Source organism: Mus pahari, chromosome 16, assembly GCF_900095145.1.
Source record: "Mus pahari chromosome 16, PAHARI_EIJ_v1.1, whole genome shotgun sequence".
Classification (NCBI taxonomy): domain Eukaryota; kingdom Metazoa; phylum Chordata; class Mammalia; order Rodentia; family Muridae; genus Mus; species Mus pahari.
This window is the reverse complement of record NC_034605.1, coordinates 16293361-16309103: the sequence shown is the minus strand read 5'-3', so window position 1 is coordinate 16309103 and position 15743 is coordinate 16293361. Positions and strand designations below refer to the sequence as shown.

At 39.3% G+C, this 15743-nt stretch overlaps 1 protein-coding gene across 9 annotated transcripts in view; it reads left to right on the top strand.

The window, feature by feature from the left end:
- Positions 1 to 15743, top strand: part of Ryr2 (ryanodine receptor 2) — a 557252-nt gene that overhangs the window by 431438 nt on the left and 110071 nt on the right. For all 9 annotated transcript variants that reach the window (XM_029547437.1, XM_029547436.1, XM_029547432.1 and 6 more), the window contains 5 exons: positions 3247 to 3296; positions 9798 to 9858; positions 10731 to 10969; positions 12406 to 12487; positions 13553 to 13683. In XM_029547437.1, the coding sequence (XP_029403297.1) occupies positions 3247 to 3296; positions 9798 to 9858; positions 10731 to 10969; positions 12406 to 12487; positions 13553 to 13683 (563 nt within the window). The remainder of the gene's footprint in view (positions 1 to 3246; positions 3297 to 9797; positions 9859 to 10730; positions 10970 to 12405; positions 12488 to 13552; positions 13684 to 15743) is intronic.

Here is a 15743-nt window from a genome sequence, read left to right as displayed (position 1 = left end):
CACGCACACGCACGCGCACACACGCGCGCACACGAAGCCATAGTAGAAGTAGATTATTTCAAAATGGTACTTTAGTGTTTATTTTAGGAAGTTAATCTTTCAGGGAAAATTCGCACCTAAACCAATGGATAAGGTAATGATAAGTTAAGGCGTATAGATAGATGCAATATACTATGTAGTTAAAAATAATGATGCCTAGAGGTATCTATTTTAGGGAAATGACATTAATAAAATGCATTTAAAATATTATTAGCCCGACTAGTAGAAGTACCTGCCTATTCATATTTATACTACAAGATAAAAGTAGACACAATTCACTTGAGGTGTGGGGATGGATTTTCAGATTTCGGAGTTTTTACCAGTTGAGTTAAATATATAAGTAAAATGAACAAACGATAATATCAAGGGGCTGGAGAAATGGCTTAGTGGTTAAGATCATGTATGACTCATGCAGAGGACCTGGCTTTGTATCCCAGCAACCACATTAGGTGGTTCACAATCATCTGTAACTCTGCTTCCAGGGGATCGACACCTTCTTCTGACCTCTTCCAGCACTTACACTTTGTCTGTCTCTGTGTGTGCCTGTGCACACAGGGACACACAGACAGACAGACAGACAGACAGACAGACAGACAGACAGACACACGAGAGAGAGAGAGAGAGAGAGAGAGAGAGAGAGAGAGAGAGAGAGAGAAGATTAAGTGCTAAATCCTGACCTTACTGTTAAGACTAGACAAGGATACATTGAAATACATTGTTAATGCTGTAATACTTGTTTAAATTAATATTTAATCTTTACTCCTAGCAGTAGTTTCCTGGGTCCAAGTTAATCCTCCCCCCCCCCCCCCAGTTATAAACCCGTGATCCTGGGAGACACTTTCTATACTCATTTCCTAGCACTCAACATTCTTCCTGAAACATTTATTGTGTCCAAAGTCAGGATCATCATGTCTGCAAGATGTAAGATTTGGAACAACAGAGACACAGGCAGTCGTTTAGGGGATGCATATTGTTGTATGGGCTGTGGTTTGTAAGAATCACAGGTCCTAGTTGCCCAGAAATTCTATCCCCCCAAGAGATGGAAATGCACCTTCCTGGAGGAATTTCCCTTTGGTGTCTGCTGCTCTTGCTTTTCCTGATGCTAGGCGGTTAGTGAGCAGTAAGATGAGGAAGACAGACCCTTCTCTAGCTCATTCTCCTTGAGTGAACAGAATCGAATAAAAGGAGATGCAGTGGATCCATCAGGAGTAACTGTGTTAACACATAGTCAGCGTTGTAAATTCAGTAGCCCAAGAATGCTGCACTCAAATGCTGGAAGGTTACGATCAATACTCCCAACACAAGTGAGGATGCAGCCATGTAGTGTGTGACCTTAGGCCTGAGCTGTCACTCCTTGTAGAGAGACAAATCTTTGGAAAGAGGGCATTTAGAAGCCACTGTGAAGCTCAGAAGATGAGGAGTATTGGTCAGAGTTGCTTTTGTTTAAAAATTAGCAAATAAAATTATAGTACAAATAATATACACATAAACATCAAATACCACACCTAAGGGCTACATACAGAGATCTTTATTTTTGAAATATTTTGTTCTGCTAAATGGCCTTCTCAAATCTGACTCAGACCTTTGCAGATGAACATTTTCTTGAAAAAGCTACAAAATATCCTATGTAATTAACTTTCATCAATAAGTAAATCAAGCTTGTTGTGGTGGCACCTGACTATAGTGACTATAGTCTCACCACTCAGGAACAAAAACAGTTAGATTATGAGTTCAAGGATAGCCTGGACTCCTTGGTTAGTTTGAGACCAGACTGAGATGTATAGGTTGTCCATGTCTCAAAAGAAAAAAAAATCAACAAATGTACTTTTAACAATCAGTTAATCCATATTAGTATAAAGTAGTACAGAGCCATCTGATCAAACTGTACTTTCCGGTTGGTTGGTCTTTGGTGTTTTCGTACCCCTGGTGCTAGGGACTTGGTTGTTGGGGAGCAGGGGGCTGGGGAGCAAGGAGCCAGCTGACCCCACCTAGGAAGCCAGTTTAGATAAACTTTACAGTCCTCCAGGAAAGAATGCTGGGAATGGCTGACAAAATGGCTCCCCGGAGGGTTCAGAAGAGAATGTATGCCTTCAGATGGCAGAAGCTGTGATCTGATGGATTAAGTGCCACCGTGGAGCAGGACACATGGTTCCTGGAAGTATCAGAAGGGAACACCCAGAGATGGCAGTGCCAGTGGAGGGCTGGACATCAGGATAGGCTTCGTGGGGTCTGTCCAGCCTGAGCTGAGTCTGAGAAGCAGGGCTAGGGACAATGAGAAGGAGATGGTGTATACAATCAACAGGAGCGAGCAAAAGCTATCCCTACAAGGACCCCTTGGGAGGTCATGGGGCTGGGAATGGGTGAAGAGACAGAGGCTCCACCTACTGCCATAGCTCTGGAATCTCCACTGACGGGCAGTGGGTTTGGGGCTGTGATACTGACTAAGGAATATAGGCTGTGGTTACTTGGAATGCCCCACTGATAACTGCTGTGAATTTCCTGGGACCCCAAGGTAGGATGATAAAGACACTCAACAAATTTGTCACCATTGAGATACCTTCTGGTTATCACCTCTGCCATTTCCTCTGACTGCTCTTCAGATAATCAGTCCAGATTCAGTTTTTAATTCATGAAGTCTAAATCCAGAGGGTGCATGATATTTAAATAAGGAGCACAGTTTAGTATAGAAGAGGCGGTTTATCTGAGAAAGGGGCACTAAAACTTATCATAACATTTATGCCCAAAGTACCATATATTTCTGTTTGTAAGACATGCCCATAATAAGCAGGTACACTTGGGCATAGTGAATTCAACTCCTTCCGGGTGGTTTTCCTGTAGTTCCGTTCTTTTTGAGGTTTATAGAGATGGCTTCTGTATTAATGAGCTTTGCTTCCTATTTTATTTTTTTGTTTCTTTACTTATAATATGTGCTTTTTTTAACCATATTGTTAAGATACGCAGAAATCCTTTCTTTACCATCTTACTCCACATCCTGCTCAGAGAATCGACCCTTTCTGCGTGACATCATGTTTGCTTTTTTTTTTTTTTTTTTTTTTCTTGGCTCATAGGTCAGCTGTTTAGTTTTTCTTTCTTTTTCTTTCTTTTCTTCTTCTTATCTTGTTTAATTTATTTTTAATTTCCCCCTGTCTTTTTTCTACCTCCCTACCCCTCCCTTTTTCCTCCTTTTGTTTTTTCTTTTGTCCTCAGCCTGTTCTGCAAACTTGGAGTTCTTGTCAGGCATAGGATCTCACTGTTTGGTAAGGAGACCCTTGGGGGATTTCTGAGCATGGCCATCCGGGGCTTTTCTTTGCTAATTTCTGAGCATGGCCATCTGGGGCTTTCCTTTGCTAATTTCGCACTGCGTTGTGTGTTGCTATGTTGCATGGTTGCATGACTGCACGGCTGCATGCATGGCCGTCATAGGCCAGACAAGTTCCTGGAGGTTGTATATAAGTAATGTTACCTATGGCAAAATGGAGGGCTATGACTGCTCTGAGACAGTCTAGTTCATGACTGAAAAACAAAGAGTATTTAATGAAAGGAGCAAAAGAGTGAAGATGGCAAGTTCTGCCATAGTCTTATTTCGAGGGTAAAATGAAACTAGGCTCTTGGATCTTTTTGCTCAGCTCTCTCTGGAAATTAAATAATAATAATAATCTGATGTTGATCCAGATTTGGAATCTACCTTTCATTTTCAGTGTTTCCAGCTACAAATATGTGTGTATCCTGCATTCCAAACACTGGAGCTTGGTAATTGGGGCTATAGTGCCCAAGAGCTTTGCTTAGTCAAGGTGGCTTCTGTGAACCACTCCCTAACACCCGGCCTTTTGCTGATGTGTTGGAGGGACCACATAGGTCGAGGCCATACTCCTGAGCTCTTGCTCCCAGATAGCTGTGCAGGGTGCCACTCACCTTTGCCGATGTTCCTACGTGGAACTTTAGGAACCAGCAGCTGCTGGCAGAATCTTGTTACTCTGATTGTATAAACTACCAAGCCAAATGTGAGCCCTTTGTTCTCTATGTTTTGGGATAATTTGTGGATATTTTATTGAGTTGTATGGCTAGAAAGGATTTCAGTTTAACAATAGTTTTATGAAACACTATAGATTTAAAAATTAAGTCCTTTTTGGAAAAGTCACAGTGAATAAACTGAGGGGCTTACATACACACACACACACACACACACACACACACACACACACACACACACAGAGTCAGTCACAAACAATATACAAATAATAATTCTTACTAAAAAATGTAAGAAATGATTGGTTTTGGTATAACTAGCTAGTTTTCTACTGGATATTTCTTGTATCTAGAATGTTCAGTATACTTCTGTTTATCAGTTACATCATATTTTATGTAAATTGTCTGAAGTTTTATGTTATTACTTAAGATATTTAAAATTTTCAGGGACTTGTCTTTGGAATGACTTAGCCTTAACTATTTTTGTTTAACTGCTTATCAATAGACAACAATTCATTTGAAAACTCTTCTGTCAAGATTCTCATGTTGTGTCTGACTTTCCCAGAGTGCATATTCCAATACCCCTTTGTATCAGAGAGTCTTGTCTAATTATGGATAGCTCTGATGGGAGGCTTATCTGTTACTGCCAGTGTTTACACACTCACCTGAAAGCATAACACTGTATCATGCTCTAACTGGCCATCTATTTCATACTCTTTATTTCTAATGTTCTATCTAATTAATTCCATTTTTAGAAAATACATGACATATTTCTGACATATATGACAAAGTATATACATCTTATATGATAAACTTTTCATAATTATTCATCCACTTATTCAATAGTCAGGGCAAGACAATGTTTGCAACATTCCAGACACTTACATTATGCCTTTTTTTAAAAAAGTGATAACCTTTTCCAAAGCAATAGTAACTACATGGATATTCCACCAACAAGGATTTCTTTTGCCTGTTATTTAGATCCATATTTTCCCTTCAGGTATATCATCTAAGGATAACTGACAATAAATGTGTAATATAGTTTGTTGTTCCCATACAGGGGGTTAATTATTCCTTCTTATGTGATATTAACATCTATTTAGATGCTGTATTTGAAATACATTAAGCTGAAAGATGTCTTCAACAATCAGACATGCTCTGCATAGTATATAGACTTGCCTAGTTAATGAAGTCTTTAAGTCTTAGCATACAAACTTTACATAGCACAACTATAGCCTGGCTTTAGACTCCTGTGATGACCAGAAGGGAACATTGGGCTTTGACTGTCTACATGCTGCTTTTGAGAATTAACCATCTGTATGATTTGGACATTGAATGCCTAGACTTTGACTTTTTTGTATTTGTGGTAGTCTTAAAATCACCACCAATCTTAGAGATTTATTGTGCATATTAAACCTAATATGAGCTAACAAATATTGAGACATGGTGGAAACTGTGAACTTGCTGTGTTCATATTCTAGTTTGATGCATTAGATTTTACTTATTGGGTTTATCCAATCTTATTAGCTCTCGCTTAGGTAAATCAGATTAAATACAAAATACAGTGCAAGTGTGGTTATTTGAGCTAGATGCACAAGACATCTTTGGATAGCCCATTCCATGAGTGCATGAGAGATGAGTTTGGCTAGAGAGACCTAAACAAATATTAACCTTGCATATAGTCATGTTAATCTTGTCTTTACTGCTTTCACCCTACCTCATATATATTTGGATATTATTTTTATGTATTCTGGTAGGAAATAAGCTGTTTGCCAAATCTACCAATTATACTGTCTTAGTTCAGAGAGAATGTCATGATTTGGAGCCAGATTATGAGTCAACAGTTAACAGTGTGTAGTGAATGCTCTTGCAGAGGACCCAGGTTCAGTTTCCAGTACCCACAGTGTGAGGCTCATGACTCCTGAAACTTCCGTTTCAAGAGATCCCTCTTCTGGGCTTTAATGGCACCCCCACACAAATCATACACACACACACACACACACACACACACACACACACCAAACCAATACTTGAAAATAATTTATGACTTTGTTTTTATTTAAGAACCATAGATTTGGTAATGGGTACCAAAACTGAAGACACAAAAAGATACATATTAACTTTCCAGTTAGGCATTGGAGACCAAGGGGGAGCAATAAACAGACCAAGTTCTTGCTGTTGAGGGTCACAGTGATGAGAAGGTCTAGTAGGCACTGGGGATATTTAGTCCGTATTATCTGCCAAATTAAATTCACATCCACAATTCTTCTGAGATTGTTGCAACAGCTAAACCACAGGATTACTAAAAGTAGGCTATCCACATTTGCATGTGTCTTAGATTTCCTTTGAAAGTCTTTTCTTTACACCAAAAACACCCAGAGAACAGAAGAGACTAGCAGATCTCACACCTTGAACTGGTCTTCTGGAGGCCCCTAAGGCATCTCGTGTTGTGTGGGAAAAGGATAGTTACTTGTTCCATGATGGATGTTTTCACCATAGGACCCTGGTGAATAGAGCAAAACTATTTTGTAATGAGGTAGTGGGGAGAGAAAGAAAATGCCATCCTGCTTGAATCCATGGGAATTTCCCATGGGAATTCTGGAGTGTTTCCTTGTGACACTAAGTTGTGACACATATGAATTCTGGAAATTCAATTGGGATTGGAATGATACTTAGAGCGATTGACAAGCAATGGGGACCTCAGTTGCCATTCTAAGAACCCATCATTGGCTAAAGAAATATTGTTTTTATTCTCATTATTACTCTGTACTTTTGCTAGATATAAAATCTGTTTGCTAACTTCAAGGCAGCAAGAGCATCCCTAAGTCTACTAATGACATTAAGTACTTCAGTCATTGGTAGAAGGAGCAGAATATGAAGGCAGAGCAGTCTCAGGGGTGATGGCATGGGTCTTTGCCTCTAAGGTCTGTTAAGGGCATTATTTGCACACTCAAAAGAAAAATCCAGTCCTTCAAATACATCATTGAATACATGGTCATTGTGTATCTGCTGTGTGAGAGACATCCTCTCAGGCTGTGAAGATGGAGAAATGAAGAATTTTCTCTTTCTGTTACTACACAGAAATCAATCTACAAACACGGTTACCTCTGCTACTCCAAGACCAAAGAAGCTATTCTGTCTTAATCCCTTCTTCCCACTTTGTACCGCACGCAGCCATGGCTTCCTTGGACACCAGCTTCCTATCCTACGCCTGCATGCTCAATGCCTTCCATTTCTGTAGAGTAACCTGAGCATGCAAGTCCCTGTGCTGGCTTGCTTGTGTGCCTCTCCATTCATGATCACCATTACCCCTTTCCTTGCTCCCTGTGCTACCTCAGCATCCCAGCAAACACTCTCCCTCTGCAGTTAATCATGTCCATTTGTGCTCAGGGGCTTTAATGCCATCACCACTCCATGAGCTAAGAATCCCCTCACCTAACGCCTACTTTCTTAGTTCTCCCTTAAATGCAGCAAATTCCTGCCTTTCTGGCTTCCATCTGTCCCCAAGCTTTCTGCTTAGCACATAGCAGCCTTATAAAAAATATCTGATGAATGAAGGGATGAGAGAACCGATCAGATCCTACTCTCAAAGAACCATGGTCTTAATAGAGAAGACAGCAAAAAATGCTTAAATTAGTAAGTGCTACAAACTTCAAGTTTTTTTTTTCCTGTAAATAACCCAGATATTTTACTTAGTGAGACATACAGTTCCCCAAGATAAACTCCTGAGACAGTAGAGAAATCTCAATTTTTTGACATGGTGGCTTTCAGCATTTTGTACATGACAAACATTCTGTCTAAAAACTCTTTTGGTTTGTCCCTACAGTGGCCTCAAACCTGAACAGACAATCAATATCAATGCAGTTCACTACAGTGTTAACTATGAGGATATTGGCATAGCATAAATATCAGATGTTTAAGAGAAAGGTACTTGTTTAATGAAATTTTTCTATTTTCCAGTTGAGGATACTTAAGTTTTCACTAGTGGGTGGATCTTAAATTTCTATTTGGATAAGTTTCAAAAGTAAATGCTAAGTTATGTAATCCAGAGATTAAAAAAAATTTTCACCTGTGATCTCTTCCTGACTGTTAGCAGATTAGATTTACATCGATAGTTTTGATGTCTCCCATCAAACTGCTTCGGGTATTCAAATAATTACTGCTATCCTCTATCAGGAAATGTCAAAAAAATGGATCGGGCCGGGTGTGGTGGTGCACGCCTTTAATCCCAGCACTCGGGAGGCAGAGGCAGGCGAATTTCTGAGTTCGAGGTCAGCCTGGTCTACAGAGTGAGTTCCAGGTCAGCCAGGGCTACACAGAGAAACCCTGTCTTGAAAAACAAAACAAAACAAAACAAAACAACAAAAACAAAACAAAACAAAACAAAAAACGGATCGGTGTATGTCGGTGTATGTTATTCCTAGAAGGTTCAGATTGTGCTGGGGTTGTTGGGCATGGTATAGACAATGAAAAAGAAGTCCCTTTAAAGCCCAAAGCATCTCTGAGGATAGTGACTATCTAAAGCTGAGGGTATCTTTGTCTTATGATGCATCTAAGTGATCTGCTCCTGATCCTGGATGATCTGTCAGATCCACGGATGTGTAAGTGGGGTATTTGAGAATGTGTTGTTGTTTAAAGCAATAACATTCAGATGCTACAAAAAAACTTACATGGAAACATGACTCATCCTAAGGATTCATAGAATTTGTGCATGTGTGTGCGTGCGCATGTGTGCGTGTTAGCTTAAAATATAGAACAAAGACTAATGTAGTTTGACCATATTTTGGTAGTCAAATTATTTTTAAATGAAGTCATCATTTCATTTATTTACTTTAAAAGTACCTACCTTCAAGCATCACACACACACACACACACACACACACACACACTCACACTCATATATTCCATTTATGTTATTCATAATTTTTTACATTATTTACAGAATGGTGATCAAAGTGCATGAATCTCACTGTTTTTAAGAATTACATTTTGATTAGTGCAAAAGACTGGGGTTTAAGTTCTGGAGAGACAGGTTAGGAATTAAGAACAGAGGATCTAGATTCTGTTCCCAGCACCCACATCAGGTGGCTCAAAACCACCTGTAACATCAGCTCAAGGGGACCTGACGCTCCCTGCTTGCTTTTCTCAGGCACTGCATGCATACACATATGCACATACCTCCCCACACGTGTATAATTAGATAAACATAATGGATAAAAATATCTAGAAATAAATCTTTACAGACAAGGTCTACTTAGCTTCTCTAACCTCTGGTTTTAATTTTAATTTTTTTTGCCAAAACCTAACAAAGTTTGGATAAATCAGCCCACTTTACCATATTGGAATTCAGGCATTGGATGAAATAAGAAAGCAGAGACTCCTGAAGTAATTAAAATAGAATTAGGATAGAGGTTTAGCCCTTTCATTTCAGAAAGGATTTGCACTGACTTTAGACGTTTGCATACCATATGCATTACAGTGAGTTAGTGTGCAGAGAGGAGTGTATCTGAGGGATTCAGCAAAAGTTGTTCTGTTTTGTGCGATGCTTTCGAATGCTGCTGGAGCATGTCTGCTACCTGGTAAGACATGCTTCACCGCTTGTCTACTTACATGTGCATAACCACTTTTAAGCAGAGAAACTGCATGATTTCAAGTTTGAGTCTTCAAAAGTCTTTTTTCATTAATTATGACTGAACTGTGTGAATTAACCAACATTTGTGATGCCTGTTAATGGGACAGGACAAGGCTGAGACACTCCAAAGGCAGTTTACATAGTGTTTTGTTCTCCTCAGGGAATGATGCCACCTCGATTGTGAACTGTCTGCACATTTTGGGTCAGACTTTGGATGCAAGGTAAATATTCACATTTTCATCTAAATGAATTAATATAGTTATGACACATACGAATGTTTAAAAAGGACCACACCCCTAATTTTATTTTTGTGGTTTCATGAGTATTTTAGTATAAGTGGAAAGAAACCTTTTATATTACATTGAATACCACCGTCCTTAGATTCCACAGTCGTAAAGAGGTTATTTAATCTTTACATTATTTCTCTAGCAGCTAATTTTATTACTGAGTTATCAATTATGAAAGTATCATGTGTGAGCACCCCTTCCCCTGCATGCACCCACTCACACACCCACATACACATACATACACCATACATATACTCACACACCACACACACACACATACTCACAACCCCCATACATACCCCACACACATACACAAACATTTACATACACACATATACTCACAAACCCCCACCCCATACACATACATACACTCACACATACATATGTGCATATACTTACATACACATATGCACACACAACCCCCCACCCCGTACACACACTCACACATACACATATGCACATACTTACACATACACACACACACACACACACACACATACACACTCATCCCCCCCTGACACACACACATGGACATACAACTCTCTGAAAAGAGGGAGAGATCAGTAGGAGGGGGACAAGAGAGGGTACTTGGAGGTGAAAATGACCAAAGTATAATATATGCATATATGAAAATGTCAAAATGAAATCATTAGTATATATAATTAATGTACGCCAATAAAAATATAAAAGTTGAATGTATTCTAGGTATTATCTACTGTAGTGGAGAGGTAGCACGGGGGGGGGGCAGGTTTTCTCCTTTGGTCATTGCCATCAGAGAGCTAATCTCGTCCTCCCTGACTTCCTAGGACTGTGATGAAGACGGGCCTAGACAGCGTGAAAAGTGCTCTCAGGGCCTTTCTGGACAATGCGGCGGAGGATTTGGAAAAGACAATGGAAAACCTGAAGCAGGGCCAGTTTACTCACACCAGGAGCCAGCCCAAGGGGGTGACTCAGATCATCAACTACACCACCGTGGCTCTCCTGCCCATGCTCTCCTCCCTGTTCGAGCACATCGGCCAGCATCAGTTTGGAGAAGATCTGATATGTATGTAGCTCTGCTTCTTAGGAGCTGGCTTTTGAAGTAGGACCATCAGGGTCCTCCCAATGGGCTTCTGCATGCAGATGTTTCAATTATTACATAACTGCATAGACAAGTGTATGGATGATAGAAACCATCTTGACAGAGGTAGATCTGTGTGTCTCATGGACCCAGAATGCAGTTGTGGTTTTAGATCCACTCTTCTCTACTGTTGAAGCCTAGGTCCCACCAAATTCCCTGAATCCACTGCATCTTTCCAGTGTTTATTTTCAGTGGATTTGGAGCATAGAGACATGCCATCTTAAATGTTTTCAAATCATTTCTGAGTTCAACACAGACTGCTGACTGGACCGCAGGTTATTCCACTAAGTAATACTATCTCTGCTGAGCCAAATGCATCATCTAGATCATTTGATTATTGCCAAGCAAAAATACCTGTGTTGATAGGTTTCCATGTGACTTTGAGAGACATTTGACTAGCTAGTTGGGGGCCAGAACTCTAAAGTTACTTTAAAAAAATTTTATCCCCAGAATAGCCAAGGTTAGGTGAGAAACTAACCAAGGTTAACCCTTGAGCTGTCCTGAACTTTTGCGGGGGCTGCTCACAGGAACATGGGATGAGCAAAGAGGTTTGGGGGAGCTGACATACCCTCAGAGACTCTCATAGTGTGGGTTTCCTGGTGCTGGACAGTGCAATATGAAACCGCTGTGCTGGCCTGAGGCTCTTCCACTAACACTGACCGAACCATGTTTTCACCGGTAGGAACATTGCTCGTGTCCAGACTGTAGATGGAAATAGGTCTTATATGGAAGATGATTTCTTCTGTCATACCACGGCATATCCAGTAGTGTTAGAATTAGAAAGCCACATTTCTTAGATTTGTCTTTTTAAGCCTGTCTTGTTTAGTGATTTAGAGACATTTCCTAGATCCTCTGATTGATTTCTGTAACATCAAATGCTATAGGTAGGGGGAAATGGGATGATAACTCAGTGATTAGGAGCATATATTTATCGTTCTTGCAGGGAACCAGATTTTGGTTCCTAAAATTCACTTTAGTTGGCCTAAAACCCCTGTAAATCCAGCTAGGGGGACCCAGGTCTCTGGCTTCATCGAGAACCTGTACTGACATGCCCATACTCACAGATAGACAAATAAACATATACCTAATTTAAACATTTAAAAAATTATTAAAATACTTTTCTCAGAATGTTCTAGATAATCATAACACATTTATTAAAGTGTCTTGAGCGCCTTTCATGCAGAAAACACTTTTGAAAAGAAGCCTTTATGTTTTCTTTTGTAAATGTGTCCTTATTTTGCATTTTCCAAAGTTTCAAGCATACTGTCTATAGTGGGGAATTCTGGGTTGAGCCTACACATTCTTAGGGTCATGTGCTACGCAAGTGTTTACTTCTCAATGGAGACTCTCTCTGTTCTCAGTGGAGGATGTGCAGGTGTCTTGTTATAGAATTCTGACCAGCTTGTATGCCTTGGGAACCAGCAAGAGCATTTACGTGGAAAGGTAAGAGCTAAAACAGCCCAGTACTGATAGCAACTGCACCTTTATATACGTTTATATACGTTTCTTACTTTTGAAGCAACCCAGATTAATTTGTTCAGCTTTTCAAGAGGATCTTAGCAACCTTTAAGAATTATTATTATAAATCACAGTGGGGGTATAGTATATAAAATGTAATGGATTGTCTTTTATATAACAATGTAAAATGTAGTATACACATTTTAAACTCAGAGCTTGTAAGTCTTAGGAGAGGGTCTGCTAGCATTGTTTGTTACTGAATATCAGAAAGACAAAGAACTGAGGAGAGACTTGCTGAGGGAAGACCAGACCCATATCACCCAACTACAAAGCCCAACATGGCAGTATGTAGCTTGTAATCTCAGGGCTGGGGTGGGGGCCAGAGGCAGGAGAATCTCAGAGCTTGCTTGAGAGTGCTGTCTAGATGAACTGGTGGACTCCAGGATCATTGAGAGACCCCGACTCAAAAACTAGGATGGAGAGTGAGTGGCTGAAGAAGTGACTCGGTGTTGACCTCTGGTCTCCTGTTGTGCTCATACATGCACACACACCCACATGCATATGTGCATGCACACAAAGAAATACAAAGTGAGCTGGAAGTTCATCATCTCACACTCTAGACAGAAGTGGCTCACCATGGTCAAATGCTGTCCACAGGTAAACTAAGACCCAGCTCCAGCATTCAACCTTCCGATCTATTTCTGATTATTTTCCTGACTAATAACAATTCCGGAATTCAGAGATTCTCACATTAAAAGCATCCATGGGTGACATAGTTATGACTTGTCAAACCCCTTCACAAAGTTGGTTTGGTTTATACTCTTAACTCACATAATTAAATACCCAGGAGCTCAGTTTGATTACTCTTTTGTTTTAATTCTGGGGCATTAGTAGTAGGATTCTGATTTTATTCTCAAAGAAAATTTCTTAATTCTTCCTTATTTTTTAAATTATCAATATTGGTATCCCTCTCGTAGGTTAAACTTAATCAGTTTCTGATGTCACTCCTTCAGTTATTCATATGGAAACAGTGAACTTTTTGCATTGTAGGCAACGCTCTGCCCTTGGGGAATGCTTAGCTGCCTTTGCTGGTGCCTTCCCTATCGCCTTTTTGGAAACCCACCTGGACAAACATAATGTTTACTCCATCTACAACACCAGGTCTTCACGAGAAAGAGCAGGTAACCCAGAGCTATGCTTGCCTTTTGAGAAATGAAGCCGTGTCTTCAGGGTGCATATGAAATTATTCTGCCGCTTTTTCTGTTCTTGGGATAGTGAGATCATTTATCCAAAAGTCTGATTTCTGGAAGTACTAGTAAGAGAATGGAATGAGGGGCTGGAATGAGGTTGCTCATGAGCCTAGGTTATCAGAGGAGCCTCCTTTCCTGGATACTGGGGGAAGAAGATGACAAGGAAGAGGAGGAGAGTGAAAGGGGAGGAGACGGAGGGAAGAAGAGTTGGTTGCAAGGGGCAGGATGTGGGAGATTGCTTACCATGATTATGGTAGTGTATAATTTGAGGCAATCTTTACATATGTTAGCTAAACACACCATAATTTTAAAACTTCTCATGCTTGTCTGTGAATAAACATAGACAGTAAATAGGGGAATTCCTGTCATACAGTGTTTTTAAATTACCTTTTCCAGTTTATGATCTCTGAAGCTCTTTGTTCTCAAGTATTATAATTTAGCATTTTTTAAATGTTTACTTCCTCTAATGTTTCTGAAAGAAAAAAAATTTAATTGCTTTTAAGTTAATGAGACACAGACAAATGAATACTCTACTGAAGCACAGAAAATAATTAGCAAATGTGAAAAAATAGATTGATTGGCTTTCTTATTGAGTAGTTTTAGCAGTAAGTCAGGAAAGGTTATGCTATTGTTATTTATTTCATTGGTAGATTTGTGCCATTCATTATTTTTAAGTTTTTACACATTTTTGTGTATTTGATGTATGTATGTACTATCTATGTCCATGTCAGTGTATATATGCATGTACTCACACATGTGACACACTGTTCAATATCTAGGTCAGATGACAACTTGCTTGTCCTATTTCATGTGTTTCAAATGTATCTTTAGCTGATTTATCACTTTAAAAGTTTATTATTGGAATTCTGAGAAACCTAACCATCAACTTTGGTTTACACCAAATATAAGGTGTGTCCCACTAAGAACCATGAGTCTATGTGTGTGTATGTTGTATCATGGATCCCAGATCAATGTGTGGTATCCAATGCAGGGCAATCTTATCATTTGTTAGGTAGATAGCACTATTTTGCTCATGACTCCAACTGAAAAAGACATTTATTCCCTTGATGTTGACTTCAGATATTTACCGTAGCTAGCCTACTAGAATGTGAGTTGAACTGAATGAAAAGTAAATAAACTCCAATTCTTCTTCTAGTAGCTTCTAGAATAGTCTAGACCAATTCTCAAGGCAAAATATGTCACAGACGCCCTCTGATGGGACTTTTTCTGTTTAATGTTTTTCTCATTCTATTGATTTTAGATGCTTTCTAATAATTGTAGAATGTTTTCAAAACCTGGAATGCATACCCTTCTACCTGTGAACTCATTTCTCTTAGTTACACTGTTGGGTTTTTTTTTTTGTCTTAATTTTTTAGTGAAGCTTACCAAATAAGGAATGTTTAGTGACCTGAATAATTATTATTTAATTTGGCTACTTTGTTGGTTTACCTCATGAATAAGTGAAAGCAAAGGCAAATGTATTGAATGTGCAATAGTATTATTTTTGACATAATTTCTATATGTTTGTAAGTAGTGAGAAATGGTTAATCAATATGTTGATTTTTCTGTGCAATAATATACAGTCATCTTTCTGGGGCTTTGTGAATCATTAGTATTTAGACACAGGAGTCAAGAACAAAGTAGATTTATTACCTCTGTAAAGATAAGGAACTGTGTAAACAGATTACATACCTGCTCAGGTTTCTATATCATCTTATTTGTATAACAACAGGAACTAAATTTCATGATTTCATTAATCTTTTAGTCACTCACTACAGGAGCATTTTTGTGAGGTTATGGTAGATAGAGGAGATATGATACAAAGATGACTAAGATTTGATTCTTTCTTGCAGGGACTTCTGGCCTGTAGGGGAGAGGGGGAAAGAAGGAAAGAGAGAGGAGAGAGAGAGAGAGAGAGAGAGAGAGAGAGAGAGAGAGAGAGAGAGAGAGATACAGAGAGAGACAGAGAGAGACACACACAGAGAGAGACA